Here is a 15,865-nt window from a genome sequence, read left to right as displayed (position 1 = left end):
TGGTAAAACAAAATGGCTAAGTAGCGTAAGCTACCGCCTGATCCAAAGGGCTCAGCCGGATTCATCCTTCCATCATCCATCCATCCATTGCACCAGGACTAGCGCTCCCTCTCTCCCCTGGACGTTGGCTTAGAACTTGGGAGTGTGTAGTGGGTCGCGCCGTTGTGGTGACGGGTACGACAAGTGGCAGCCCATAGGTCACGTCTAGTTCTGTGAACCGCATGGCGCGTGACTATATGCCATCACGGAAAGACGCAGCGCTTCCCATCGTCTCTTCGAAGCACTACGAACCGTACGGCGCGTGAAGGAGCACTCATGGATCAATCTGTAGATGTAGACTAGGGCCGACTTTTACGCTCCGTACATCCTGAAAGCGGCACAATTATTTCTCTCTACCGCTGCCAGTCCAGAACACAAAGAAAACAGACCGAACACTTCCCAAAGTCGATAGGTACCCTGTTTTGTTATTGTCTTGCTTTCTTTGCATTCATTTCGTGAATGTAAATAAATATATTTGTGACTGAGCGACCTGTAATTGTTGTCGATTGCATTTTTTCTTAAACGAGCCTATATGGACTACGGCACCGACATTATCATTTCACTCTTTTTGAAAGGAAATCATCAGAGCGCTTATCTCCTGCACTCGTCGTATAAGATACAAGCACCAGGACAATGGCGTGCCGGACAGGGTAGCTTTGTCTCGACACTCACAAGAAATTTTAGGCCTATCTCGGCTAAGTGCTCGCTAAGCACTTGAAAATAAAGTGGTTCATTGTTTCGAAGATTGGCGTCAATCACTAAAGGACATGTTATTTTTATCTGATTCATGGGGTGAGGCACGGGTCTTCAGTAGCACTGCCCATCTGACCATCTGCAACGTCGGTGCTTCTGTCAAGTATAGGTTGTCCCCAAGCGGACCTTCCGGTGTAAAACAAGCCCGAAAAATCTGCCCCTGCACATAGAAAGATCAAGCTTCCGCCGAATGTGCACTGAGCAGGTCGGTTTCACTGTGTTAAGTTTTAACACGCAGTTTTCTTTACATAAAAAAATTAGAGCAAAAATCTTGCAAACGTCAAGGTTAGCTGCGTTCGCAGACGACACAGTTAGCAACGCTTTTTACTTGTGGCGCCATATTCCGATGGGCGCCGCGAACAGACAACAGAATGCGTCGACTGCTTGCTGCACGTATTGGGAGAGGGCCACAAGTTAACAGTGTCGCGAACTTGGTCGTCTACCAGCGCGCCCAACCGTGACTTTGGCAAGTTTTTTGCTCTGATTTTTACAAGAGAATTGCGCCTCCAAATTTCACACGGTAAAACTGACATGCTCAGTGCACACTCAGTGAGAGGTTGAGTGTTCTGCGTTACGCAGGCTCCTATTTTTCGGGCTCGTTTCATAGCGGAAGGTTCGCTTTATCTTCGCCCTCACTGTTCGCTTTTGAACTGAACAATCGACTCCGTTCAACTGAACTCAGTCAACACCCCCTAGAATAATCAAAGCCTGTGTTCTGAAATTCGACGTCATTACAGTGAGATCGAACTAAGGCACTGATTGTACAAATGTGCTGCGTCAGCTTTAGGTTGCGTCTTATGTCCAGTCAACGCATCGAAAGACACTGGGCATCTAGCACCGGTCCAATTGACAACTGCCGAAAATCCCTGCATGCAACACAGCGCGCGTTGCATTATGGGACCTCTTTGATCATGGAGAGGAGTAGCATGGTTTCGATTTCGATTGCCCCGTTTAAGAAGTAGTGCACCTCAGCACGGCATAGCCGCCTCGGTGGCTCCGAGGCGAGAGCGCCGGCCTACGGATCCCCAGGTGGCGGGTTCGAATCCCGACCGAGGTGCCCGCAATATGACGGAGGCTTATTGTGGCGAAGGCGCCGTGTAACCGAGCTTTCGGTTGCACGTCAAAAGATCCCCAGGTGGTCGAAATTAATCCTCAGTCCTCCGCTGGGGCGTGCCAGATGCCCGTCGTAGGTTTGGCACGTAAAACCCCCAAATTTGACTTCAGCACGGCATGAAAGTAAAGTCTGAGCTTGCCTGAATTGCAGCCAATCATATTCGTGAGAGTTTACCTTTCGCGTCCCATACCTTTCTGGTGGCGTGGCTACCACTCCAGGGCGCACGATGACCCTCCCTGGACAAGGATCATTTAAGAAGCATAGGACATTGAGTAGATGTAACAGGACGATCGGCCCAGTGCAATTCTTGTTCTTACTTTGTTTACCTGCGCTTAAATTCTCGTACGTCGGAACTCGGGAGCCCAAAACAACGTGCCCCAGCATTCAATTCATATTGGTAGGCAACACCATAAATATAAGGAAAGTGAGATATTTGAAGATCCATGTACTATATTTAATCATGACGGTATCCCGTGGACTGAGGTTTGCAAATCGAAACTTAAACGATAGCCAGAACCTACCCAATATGCACTGCGCGGCACCACGTCGAAAGCATCGCATCGATTTTGTAAGAGGTTTATTGTTGAGCTGTCCTTATCCGACTGCAACGACGTTCAATGGAGCAAGAAAAGGATATTCGTAGGGGCCTTTATTCACTACCCCAGGTGGTGTTGGCTTAACGTATTTTTGTATCGTGGGCCCATGGCTGGTGTACAAAGCTGCTCACTACCCTACTCGAAAGCGCCCACAACCCTTAAGATTGGTTATCTGATTTATCTCGGCTCAGTTCTCAGTTTCTCGCTCATTCGTATTGCTTCATCTAATTCCAAAATCTGATTTATCTCGGCTCAATTATTAGTTTCTCGCTCATTCGTATTAATCCCGACTACTCGATGTTCAAAGCACGTGGGCACCAAGCTTTATAACAAACGGGGAGCAGTTAGCATTTCACGATTCCAAATGATAAAACGAGCGACGGACAACGACAGGAACATTAGCGGCTTCTGTAGGGCAACTCGGGCCATTGGTGGAACGGTTTCACTAGCGAGGCTTGTTAGCACGATATTATATTATTTCCTCACAACTCGTACACAAATTATTTATTTAACTGGTGCAGACGAGACCAACAATAGAGCGCTTTGCTCCAAAAGGTCTCCCAGCCTGCTTCTGTAAACTCATTGCGCGACCACGATGTGATGCGAACTTATCCCCTTGTCATAATGCATTGCGCTTCTTTCGCGTGATAGAGTCAAGATGGTAAGCGTCGTGGCTGACGTATCCGAAAAATATCGCTGCAATATGACTTATGCGAACTTTGAAATAAAACTGTTGGCTAAGCTTAACAACATAAAAAATTAAAATAAGAAAATTTATTTTACTTAAATAATTTTTCCTTATGCTATTTCCCTCATGAAAGCATAAAATATAATCTTTTCTTGTGGTTTTTATATCTTGTCATATACTTTTACAATCGCTATATATTTTTGACAGAATCTAGGGTAATTTATTTGATTATATGAGACTAATTTTTAATTACTTATTTGAGGCTTATTTAATCATTTGGCAGCAATTTTTTATTTACCATTTGCGAGACTGCAATTGATTACTGTGATAAAATTTATTTTTAGCTAAGCTAGCTAAACCTGCAATCAGTGACTTTTTAAATACCTGAGAAAGACTGGATATGGTCCTAACCTGCGGAACCTGCAAAACACACTGTACAGTCTATCGATATTCGAACTTAATGCTGATTCCTTTCTCCGGATTGATTACTATAGCGGGAACGACCAGTCTCAGTGGGTCCTGTGTTTCCTCGCATTGCCTGATCCTGTACTTTCGGATCAATTTGCACAGTGCCATCTTAATTTCGAGCAAAGCGAACTTCTTTCCGATGCACACTCGCGGCCCTAACCCAAAGGGCAAGTACGCTGCAGAATGACCGGTGTTCTTTCCTTCGGCGAATCGCCCTGGATCAAACTTGAAAGGCTCTGGCCAGAGGTCAGGGTCATAGTGGATATGCCAGGTGGGAACTACGATACTGGTTCCGGCAGGAAAGAACTGTCCCATTACAATTGTGTCCTCTAAGCAAACTCTGCTGACGAAGAGGATGACAGGTGGGTACATGCGCAGACTTTCGCAGAGGACCATGTCGAGACGTTTCAGCTGTTGGATGCCGTCATACGTCAGTTCCTGGTTTTCCTCAGGAAACACCTCGTTGAGTTCGTCCAAAATCCGATCTTGTTCTTCAGGGTACTTGGCCAGCAGGTGGATGGTGAAGGCGAGTGACGAAGCCGTCGTTTCGAAGCCCGCGATCAAGAAGACGAAGCAGTTGGCGATAAGATGGCGGTCTTCCACGAGTTTCTTTACTTGCCCCGTGACCTTGGTGCTGTCCTCTACTCCGGCCTGGGCGTCGAGCAGCATCTGCAGCATGTCCGTTGTCCTGGCGCTTTGTCTCGTTCGGCGAAGTTCAATGACATGGCGGATGTTGTCGCAGACTCGCGTCGTCATCTTGCCAAAACTTGTGAACGAAAACAAGCGGGAAATTGTCTTGCTCAAAATCGGAAATCGGATGACCTGCTGAAAACTGCTGTTCTCTACGTCATGGAACACTGTCTGTACGCTCAGCAACAGCGGGTCGTTGGGATTCTTCTGGCAGTCCACCTGTCAATCGAAGGAGACAAAATGATGTATTACGACGAAATGACTTTCCCAACACCACCTAGAATAATCAAAGCCTGCGAAGAACCTCTTTTGCCTGCACGTAACTTCGTCACCCTCCAATGGCACCAACTCGGCAACTGGGCCCGAGCCCGAACGCGGGAGCCCTTCGACATTCATCTGGGACTCGACAGGATGCCCAGGTGAACGCTGACACGCCACTCGTGCAATTTATATCTGCCCTAAATCTCACTGCGATGATGTTGAAATGCTGGTATGTGGGCTATGATCATTCTAGGTATTGTTGGCTGTCCGCGGGCTGCGTTATTAAGTAATACAATACACCGCTCAAAAGAAAAGTTTCAATGGCATTCGAGAAACATCAAATAGTAGGGCTGTGCGAATACTGATTAAAATCAAGTAGGGCAATGTCATTCCTAACTTACGCAGTATAAGTTTGTCCCAATATACCGGCTCTGTTTACAGTGTTGAGGATAGGAATGACACTATACGCTATTCAATCCGATCCAGCATTTGCACATCCCTACAAAACAGCACCTCTTTCACACTGCCGGGAGGGACCGAGATTTTATAATTGAATGTAGAACTTTTAGATAAGGTCAGGATTGAGCGAAGAAAGAGTTTTAGTTGACAGTTCTGATACCCTGGATAACGATATCCAATAGCGATCTACTTAAAGTCCCTTATATTCCTCCTTTTCGGCTCTTTTCAGGAGCGTCATGAATACAAACATTTGTCTTTCACTCACATAATTAAGTTTAGACAACAACCTCGAAGGGGAGCATTGTTCTATCTTCTGCCGACATGGTAATTCGACTGCATTATTACATGAGCCGGGCTTTTGGACACGAAATGTGCCTATGGCCTGGATTTTAAGTAAGACGTGTCACACACCGGTGTGACAAAAACGCGTTACGCACAGGTCACGATAACGAAAGCATAAAGAGCCTATAGAAGGCAGTGCGTAAGCATCCAGAAAGAAGCCATTCTTAGCCATAACTCATCATACTGCGTTAAGTCACACACGCGCAGAGCTCCAGCAAGGTTATTGCACGTGCAGAAAGACTAAAGTTCTCTCGATGCATTGCGGCAGCGGTGGCGTATAGACGAACTGGCTGGCGAGATCGGTCCATCGTAAAAATCGAGATTTATCGAGGCGCTCAGTGGGAATCGAGCTCTGGATCGTGCAATCCGCAGCCTGGCGTCTTTACTCGGCGTTGAGAGCGGGTAAAAAAGAGTGTAAACAGCAGCACCAAGAAGGACCATGGATGACTCACGAGAGCATGCGTACACAGGCAACTGCCGGGGCGCGCTGCTGGCTCCCGAGTGACGGAGTATACACGAACTCATCTCTGTTACGTCACGGCGCGGTGGTGGCGCGTCGGGCGCATTTCCGGTCTGGGGCTCTGTGCGGAAGCCGCCATGGGGGTCGTGCATTCTTGTGTAGGGGTGTCGCGAACTTTTGTCGAACCAGATTTTTTGGTCGAACTTTGGGGGTTCGGCTGGGTCGAACCGGTTCGACGAACCTTCGAGCTTTTCACCAGATTCGAACGGTTCGACTTCGTGGACAGTGTGGCCAGACCTTGATACAAGTATGTCTAGGTTTGGAGATTTTTTTTTTTATGCAAAGAGTTATTTTATTTTGTGAACAGCTGCAATTGAAAGAAACTAATTCTATTCACTGAAGAAGTTAATAACTTAAATTTTAGTACTGTATTGACTGAAATAGCGGATCAGCGCTGCACTTAATTCATCTCTTAGCCATTACCATCCAATCCGAAGCCAACTGGCCAGCCTGTCGCGCATGCGCACACGAGTCGAACCTCAATACAAGGTTCGACGAACTTTCCACTAAAAGTTCGAAAAAGTCGAACCTGGTCGAACTCGAACCGCGGCCGGTTCGCGACACCCCTATTCTTGTGTTACTTTGAAAGAAACCGGACAAAAACTTGCCTTCGCGTCAAAACGCCGCGACTGGGGCTTTAAAAAAAGAGTCTGGAAAGGTTTGAAGGTCAGTTTTCATGCCTTTCCTGCCTGCTCGGTCCGTCCGAGAACGTAACCAGGGGCCGTTAAAAAGAAAATACAGGCGCCGTCGGACCACGATTGCTTGGGCGGAAAGCACTTTGGATTGAATTCACAGATAATTGTGGTCGTCAGATTTATTTGTTTTGTTCCAACATGAACGCGGGAAAACCGCCAAGTTGCATGGACCGCCTGCGGACTACGTTCAGTGCGTCATCACGTTCAAACGGCCGCCTCATCGGTCGAGCTGTCGTCTGCTCTCTCAAACGTTTCTGCTTGTCGTCTGTTCGTTCAAACGACAGCAGCCGGTAGACCAAACGTTGACCCGGTAATTGCGATAAGAAGAGCAGACCTCAAAAGACATTTAAGTTTGTAGGTTTCATCGGGTAAGTAGGCTCGGTGTAAACAGTAGATATAAGGAGATGTTAATAATTTTTACCAGTGGCCATCACCGACTTGTTATGCCTGATTCACTCGGTCCGATTCTGCTTGCGAGTTTCAGTATCGACGTCGACATCTCAGCTACGGTGCAGGCTTTTGCAGCCGGAGCGACGTCTTGAATGATAATAGCGAGCAGAACCTCACCATGTGAATCAGGCTTTAGCGCCCATTCTGCGACGTCCACGAGAAATGAATCGCCGCATGTTGCATTATTCACGCCGAGCTTCGTCGCGGAACGAGCCTCGTTAATTTTTCTGACGCCGCTCAAGTAGCGCTAACATTGTCCAGGAAGACGCAGAATCAACAATTCCAACGCAAAAAAGAGCGCGGGGACTCACACCGAAGCCGACAACGTCCCAGTACAATGGTTTGTTTATGGGCTACGGCGAGCTTCTTGCCCACACCCCCATCGCACGCGCGGCGTCAGTGGCGTCCACTAGGGGCGCTCCGGTTTGTCTGTAAACATGAGTTGGTGTATAGCTCCCAACGTGATCTCACTGCGTCATGGGGACAGAACTTCACGCACCAACGGAGGGCGAAGTGGGTGTATGAAGTCACAAGTTAGCACAGCAGCCAAAAGATAGATTAGTGGGTGCGGCAAATCTCCTCTCCTCACGACTACTTCAGTTATCGCAAGAGACTACTCGCAATCTGAGAGCACCAAGGACTTGAGGCGCTACTCGCGCCATCGGAAGAAGCAGAACGCGAGTAGCTTTCTAGGAGAATAACGTTTTACTTCGTTCATTTGTATCAGACAGCACGCCTTCTGCGCCGATTCCTCCCCAAGCGGTTTGGAAACATTGGAACGTACGCGGCGTCGTCAATATCGCATCCCGCTGTCGACGCGGTCGCTCTATCGTGCTGCGCCGAGAATAAGGTCTGCCGGACATTGCGTAGCCAGCACTTTCTTTCGAAGAGGAAGCCCCAGACTCTTAAAGGAACACTGACAGGGTGTTTATGCTCGCCAAGGTTTTTATTTGTAGATGACTAATGAATGAGCGCGTCAGAAACTTTTTTTTATTTATATTTTTGTCGTTTGTTTTACTTTTTAACTGCGAGCCTTTTTCCAAATCGTCCGTGCTATGACCGAGGTTTTGCTTTTTGCGCAACATCTATTTTTATAGTTAGCTTCTCTAAATGCGCCGAATGTATTTTTGCGTTCCAAAACGTCTGGGTACGCTACCTGTTGTGTGTTTGTTTTTGTTAGTTTTGACTTGTTTAGATATGTGCGAAGCAGCTGACCGTTTTTCTTGCAATATAGCTGCTTGCAGGCATTGGGGGACTGCCGGTAGTCCAAGCTATTTGCCTGTTCAAAACTATGCCAACTATTTTCGGTTGAATCGCAGCAGCGTTCCGCGTACAGAGCGACATGAGAAGTAGCTTCCTCGCGAAGCCTTATTGAGTTCGATTCCCTCAATTTGGGCCGCCCGTATGAGATGCGGACGAAGGAGGAACTTTGCTCCCCTGCTTTCAAGCACAAAATTTTCCGCCTTTCTGAAGGAATATAGCTTAAAAGATTGTTCCTGTCTTAATGAAGGAATATACGGGCCTTTTTTTTTTTCTAAGACTACGTAAGCCCCCCTCCCTTTTCCCTTTCCCCCTGGCTATGCCACTGGCTGCCGGTGCCGCACCGAGATACCGGATCCTCCAAGGCGGTAGACGGTTGTCTTCGCTGTGTCGATGGGTTTACACGACGATAGGCGGTGGCAGTCACCCCTCCGAATTGAAAGGGGTGAAACCCCGAGGCTGTGCGGATCCAGCGATTCCAACTAAGCACGAGCTGTCGGCGCCAAGGCCATTGGATTTTCCCGGAGTAAGGTGCACTTCCCAGTAAAGTATTTCCACAACCTGTGAGAGCTCGTCATTAAAGTATACTCCTCACGCAGTTCGCTCCTGTATAGATTTAGACTTGTCTAGGTCATTCCAATAAACCGTCAAAAACATGAGTGCATCGTGTTTACAACGCGTTTCAAACCAACTAAAGCTCCACAAAAGGAAGCAGAATTAAGCAGAAAGTCTCGGCTACACTACTCACGCAAAAGACAGTCCTAATGCAATCCCTGGGGCGCGTCTTTGTTTTCTATGGCGGTCGCATTGCTCATACAAGATCTTTCTGCAGGAATGTTCGAGATATACTTGGAACATACTTGATGCGTGCCTACATTTCGTCATCATGTCTGTCATTCCATGTAAAAGGAGAAACGGCCATTTTTTGTGTCTGGGATATGTAGGAAAAAATTAATTTTGATTAAAAAAACTTTTAACACGAATAAAAATTTCTGTGTGAAACCAGTAAATTTTATTTTGGCTGATAATAGGTTCTAAAATTCTGGAATTGCATAAACCCCGTGCAGGTAAAAGAGAATGTTGTGAAACAAAGGTTGCTTATCACATAAATTTACGCGGGCGCCTAATTACGAAATAATACCTTACATTACCTTACATTATTATACAATTATTTGAACACGCCATTTTAAGTCAAAATAGGAGCTCCAAAAAGAAAGAAACTTTATGCGATTTCTTCTTTTTTTTTCAGTCAACTTGGGTGTTAGCTGCAATACTTTTTTAAGGCCAATAATTGAATTGCTTGTAATAAATTTTAACGCATCGTTTCGTTCCGTTTTAATTAAATGACAAAATCCCATAAAAACCAATGTGGGCAGCAGTGCCAGGAACTTTCCAAATAGCCAAGAGCCCAATTCGCCTTATGTGTCTAACATATAAAAAAATAAGAAAATATTTTTGTTGTTTCTGAGAAATCATTTTGTAAAGACGAGCCTCTCCGACCATGCCTCCAGGCTCCCGCCTCGTAGCTAGCGACGCACTCCGCGGCGTTCGTCAGCGAGGCGTCAGCGGTCTGAGACGCCGCCGCATGGTCCCCAGCGCTGACCTGGAAACACGTTTTATTCATTTAAAGTGGATGTTATTCTGATTTATATGCATCCGTATCTTCTCTACGTCACCTGGTGATACTGGTGTTTTAAATTTACTATATTTGTTCCCGGGTAACTGCTAAATTTGTAACTGCCGACGAACGCAGGCCTGCATCGTCTGCTTCCCGAGTTTGGCCATGCGTACGTCATATGGTCTGTCGCATGTCCAGATATAAAAACAATTCAGACCGGATAGCTTTTTACCGATGTGAAAGATAATTTCGCTTCTCTATTGAGCTTAAATGTGTTTTGATAGGATATGTACTGCTAAATCAGCGTTATGATGGATATATCATTCGACTCCTTGCGGGGACGCCTCACGCCTCTGAGGTTCCGTTCATGTACAGTATTTAAAACTCCGGGATATACTGGAGGCCAGGGCCCCTAAACTCGCCAAAAACAAAGTTGGAGCCCAAAGTTCGCTGAGCGCGCTGATTGGACGTCGGCGAAAAAAGCGCCAAGTCATCGTCGTGATAGACCAATCGGTTCGCTCCGTCAACTTTGGCCCCAACTTTGTGTTTGACCAGTTTAGAGCCCCAGCAGAGTATGTCTCGAATTCTGAACTCAGTAGTATTTTTGGAGGAAGTGTGTTTTATAAGAGACAGGAGTTACGCTTGTGCCGTCTTTGCCATTTAAGTGTCAGGCTCGGCAAACATTAAATGAGGTACAAGAACCGTCAGGGTAATCCGGGTTTCAACAAATTGTTGGTTAAATGTTTAATCAATGGTTTTATGGTTCATTTTGCTATTGAAGTATTGACGCCATCCACTATCAGAGGCTTAACGAATTAACGGAATTCGTGAAAGGGTAATTGTTTCTTAGCCAATGTTTATCGACCGGATTTCGCGTTTTTAAGATTGATTTCAATATTGCGCGCAAAAAGATTTCCACAAGCTCTGCGCACTATGACGTTAAGAAGAGTGACATATTTCCATGACTTCGTCACTTTATCGGTTTATCTGGAGCGCGCCCTCGTCCTTGTAAAAATAATAATGTTTTTTATTCCTTTGAAAGAAAACACACAGCAAACTTTAATACCCATCTTAGTTCCATCAAAATACATTTCAGTTCACTGCGGAAGCGACTTCGCTGTTATTATTTTTTATCGGTAAAGAGATATCCTGTCTGAATTGTTTTAGAGCGCAGCTCTTAGGTGTCCGTTATTGGGTTGGGCAGCTTCGGCGTCGCCGTCGCCGTCGGTGTAGGCTTAACCGCGCGCGTTGCATCTGGGGCGTCACCGTTTTCCCGCTCAATTTAGCGGGGAAAATGATTGGTGGTGAGGTCACGTGACGTCAATTTTCCCGCGTAATTTAACGGGAAAACGTAGCCCGCTAAGTTTAGCGGGGAAATTTTCCCCCTAAATTAAGCGGGGAAATTGACGTCACGCGGCCTCAACACGCATTCAGCTTCCCCACTAGATTTAGCGGTAAAAATGATGTCACATGATTTTGTGACGTCATGACTTCGTGTCATGTGACGGAGGAGGGGATATTAAGGAGGAGGAAGAGGGGCATTCCCTGTTCTCCGTACCCTCCCTTCCTCCTCCTCAAGAGCTGCGCTCTAGTTTCGTATTACAGAGGTTTGTAAACGCCTTTCACTTTTTTTTTTTTTTTTTTAAATCTGGACATACGACAGACGATGCCTACGCTCAGTATGCCTTCCCAAACTCGGAAAGCAGGCGATGGAAGCCTGCGTTCGTCGGCAGTTAGCTGGGCAGAAGTAGAGTAAAATAAGCACGCCAGTATTATTACGTAACGTAAAAAAGGTGCGCATGCATGGAGGTTAAAATGACGTCCACTTCAGTCGAATAAAACGTGTTTTTAGGAGGGTGTTAAACACCTTGGGGGGCGGCGGCGTCTGCCACCGTTGACGCGTCGCTGGCGAACGCCGGCGTGCGTCGCCTACAAGGCGAACTCCTGGAGGCATGGTGAAAGAGGCTCAACTTTAAAAAAATAATTTATCAGGGACAACAAAAAGTACTTTTCTTACATTGTTTATATGTTAAACAAATGAGGTTAATTTTTATGGCTCTCAATATGGCTGTTTCTACAGAGACTGGAGATCTTGGCGTTTAATTAAGACGTTGATTTTTAAATATAAGAAATTCAATTATTAGTCTTAGCAAAGCGAGGTACAAATGTACTGTAGCTAACACCCACTCCAAAGTTGACTAAAAATTATAGAAAGCTCATGAAATCTCTTCGATTTGGAGCTCCTATTTGCACTCAAGATGGCTTCTTAAAATATGTGTATTTTAATGTGAGATAAGGCATATTATAAATAATCAGCCGCCCACCTAAATATGTCTGAGAAGCAACAGTTTTTTTATAGTGTTTCTCTTAACTACATAAGGTTTGTGCGAATTCCAGAAATTTAAAGCTGATATCAACGAAATTAAAATTTATTAAAAATAAAAATAATAATAATTTTCTCAGAGTTCAGAGGCGTCTTTATCCATAATAAGTTTTTCGTACATATCCTAGATATGAAAAAACTGCCGCGTCTCTTTCGGCATGGAATGACGAAGCAGCCAACTCGGTGTCTTTGAAAAGGAGTATGAAAAGCCTGACTGTGACTTAACGAACACATAATGCTCACACAACAGATTCCGTGCCCTCCGGGTTCATCAGAGAGATGAGGACAATTTTGATAATTTCCGTTCACCTGATAGGATTCCTGTTAGACTTCAGGGTTTCTTTCACGGCGACCTAATAACCGTTCAGTTTTATTTAAATGATTCTTCACCGCAGACGTTGATTTCGAGACAATGAATACATTCTTAGAGTTTGTACTATAGAGAGTTGTCCTGCTGGTATCAAGCTGAAACTGACCTGCCAGGCGAAAGCGCACTTGGAGATGACGTCGAGAGAAAGGCCTTGAGACACGCGCAGCATCTCCACCACCTCTCCTTTCTTGACGTGGTCCTCCACCACCTCGAGCGTGGCATCAGCACATGAGCTCATAATCTGCGTCATCAGCTTCATCTTGGAAGCGCTGAAGCTCGGGTTCAGCACCGTGCGCACTTTTTTCCACTCGTCACCTGCGGCATAGAAAGAGATTTGTAGGTCATTCAAATCAGGCTGGACAGCCTCCGGCTGGTCGAGTTCCTTAATGCCACTGCATAGCTGGTACTATCGACCCTACTAAGCCTTTGCTTTATCACTCAGAAAAATAACGCAACAAAATACCATAATGTATCTAAAGATATTGAACGTTCGTTTCACTGTGAAAATTATATAACACCTATGGTGAAAGAATAAAACATAAAGTTGGTTTTTTCTAAGGTCGTGCAGGCAGAAAAAAAAAGGCGATTTTTAGTTACGACAAAAAAAAGTATGTAGATCATTTCCTATCTAAGAAACGTAAAAGCCGCGTGTTCGGATATTTTTTCGTTCTAGAGTTACGGAACGCAGAAGCGGTCACTTGGATATTAGCGTCTTTCTCGACAATCGAAGTAGCATGTTTGCTTCCACGTCATTTTCATTTTTGTTTGCGACTCTTTGGATAGCATAAAACGTTTTAATGTAATTCAAAAATTGAAGGCGTTTTACTTCACTTTAAAGAAATCGCCGAGCACAATTCCCAAGTCGTTTTTTTTATTATTATTAAACTGGACGGGCAGCGACTTTCTGAAGTCATAATTACCATTGTGATGTCTATCCCAAGCCTCAAAGAAGCTCTTCCTCAATCTATAAATACCATTCAGTTATGTTTGTTACCTCCACCGGCATTATTACTTAAATATCGTAAAAATTTAGAAAGTTGCGAGATTCACTTTTTTTACAATATTTTAACATTTTTGGTATTTTGGCGTCCTCGTAAAATATATATATATTTTTCTATCAGGGATCATAGTCGAAAAATTTAACATTTTGTTTGTATGGCTTCCATTTCAGCCCCGATATTGTGAAACATCTATGTCCGTAATTAGCTAGAAAAACAGACAACCTTATCCAACTTGGGAGTCTCTGTTTTAAATTATATATTGGTATATTTCTTGGGCAATGTATTCACGTCCTGCTGGTTGGTGGTGTACTGACTAACGTTCTTAGATCTATCAGTTGACAAGCTCCGGGAAAAAGCGTCGTTCGAAACTGTTTTTTCTCTGTTGCCTGTACGCGAGCAGCTCTGCGCGGATAGCGTTCCTAGCGCCACCAGCGTCAGCGCCTCCACGGACAACGAAGAATGGCCGTTTTAGAACGACGCTTTTACTGCGCCGACTTGTGCGTGTGCAAACTCAATGCTACTTTTAGAAACCCCAAGAGAATCCATTTCTCCCGCAGGTAATGTGCACCCAACGTTCCACCGGTACCGCCGCTTCCGTCCATAAGGAGAGCTGATGATAGTGCAACGAGAGCCACCGAGCACATACGCCACGAAGGGGCCCCAGGCATTCTGGGAAGCTTGTCAACTGACTTTGATCTAGTCACGTTGGGAGTGACTGTGAGGCCAGAGAGACGCGTTATTCTCCCAGAATCCAGTCAATGGTTCCATGGAAAGTAGCGTCAAGCTCTCCATGTAGTTGCCATATTTTTGCATGGCGGGAGCAGTTTCTCTTTGACCTCTCCCTTCCTGGTGATCCGATCATAATTTCAGGTGACAGGTTGCCTTATAGACCGTTTTACTGAAAGAGGGCGAAAGAGAAAAGGGGAAAGGGCTACCGGCGCTTTCCCCCTTTCTGATTGTGTAGAAAGAGTGAAAGTCCCGGATGAGAGGCTTCGCCGGTGTTGGGTGTCTGCTGTGCCCGAACTTCGGTCGCGCTTTCTTTTCGGTTTTAAACTCGCAAACTTAGAGCCAGAGGCTTCGATGGCAACAGTCCCCCGGTCATCGGAATACCATTGCTGGGTCATAGGGTGCACGAATGAAAACAGAAAGCATAGAATACTGTCCGAGGACATATGTAGCTTGCAAGGAATCCGGCAAGGCGAGAGCGGCTGCAATGTCTCAAGGCTCCATTGCTTTCCACATGACCCCTGTCTCCGGCGGCAGTGGATTGCGTCCGTAAACCGAAAAGGCGTTTCCTCAACGCCATCCTCTCGACTTCGCTCGCAACATTTCGTGAATGGAGCGCGCACCGAACGCTGTACCGCCGATGAACATGGGGTACGCTCGCAATGTGCGTGCGAGTTTTCTCATGATAACTGCTGTTTCAGCTTGTAAAATTTCGTAACTGAATTTATCTTAATAGTGATAATTTGCAGTGCTGACTGACTCGATTTTATCATCTACAACACTTAGTTGAGGGCTCATTTCCGCCGCCGGGTGAGGCTGGAAATTGTTGAAAACGTAGCTCAATTGTTTGTTTGTTTGTTTTTCAATCGCGACCTCCTGCGCGATACCAGAGAGCCGGCAAAAGCGCTGTTTGAAGTGCCGCTGGTGGGTTGTTTCCGTTGACTAAGGCGCTTTGAGGCGCTTGATAGTCGCTGCAGGAACGTCTCGTGTGTTGCGATCTGCGTTTTCGAGCCCAGTGTGCACGTTTCTTTGTTTGAGTCATGGCATCCGCCAGTGTGGCGACGGGGGGAACAGCGGCAGCGAACGTGCCAGCGATAGAAATTGGAGGTGAGTACTCAAAATAATGCATCAAATAGTAAAATAATTCGTGGCTGCTTCGAGGCTTTCTGCGGTTCGATAAAAGTACATCTAGAGCGTCTTCGTCGTTCATTCACAAGGAGATATAAGAACAGGGACACGAAGATAAAAACAGCACAGCAAGACGATATGTAGCAGCTCCGGGCGTTTACAAAGTTAATTGAGGTTCCCGTTTCGTGTATCGCTTGTTGATTACAACTAAAAGCGGCTACGTTGAAATAGGCCCATTGCAAGCAAAAATGTATAAATGGTCCATCATTTCCAGTCATGAGGAAAGCAATGGAGCTTAAAAACA

The 15,865-nt window shown here is 45.7% G+C and overlaps 1 protein-coding gene across 1 annotated transcript in view; it reads right to left on the bottom strand.

Moving 5' to 3' along the window:
• Positions 1-2,466: 2,466 nt before the first annotated feature.
• LOC8050417 (cytochrome P450 3A29) overlaps positions 2,467-15,865 on the bottom strand; it is a 51,349-nt gene continuing 37,950 nt past the window's right edge. Inside the window, exons 4-5 of the mRNA XM_029984661.4 lie at positions 12,813-13,021; positions 2,467-4,567 (exon numbers count right to left, since the gene is read on the bottom strand). Of these exons, the coding sequence (XP_029840521.2) occupies positions 3,632-4,567; positions 12,813-13,021 (1,145 nt within the window). The 3' untranslated portion in view covers positions 2,467-3,631. The remainder of the gene's footprint in view (positions 4,568-12,812; positions 13,022-15,865) is intronic.

This window comes from Ixodes scapularis, unplaced genomic scaffold, assembly GCF_016920785.2.
Source record: "Ixodes scapularis isolate PalLabHiFi unplaced genomic scaffold, ASM1692078v2 PGA_scaffold3__209_contigs__length_174095766, whole genome shotgun sequence".
Classification (NCBI taxonomy): Eukaryota; Metazoa; Arthropoda; class Arachnida; order Ixodida; family Ixodidae; genus Ixodes; species Ixodes scapularis.
The sequence above is the reverse complement of the archived record's forward strand: the minus strand, read 5'-3'. Positions and strand labels throughout refer to the sequence as shown.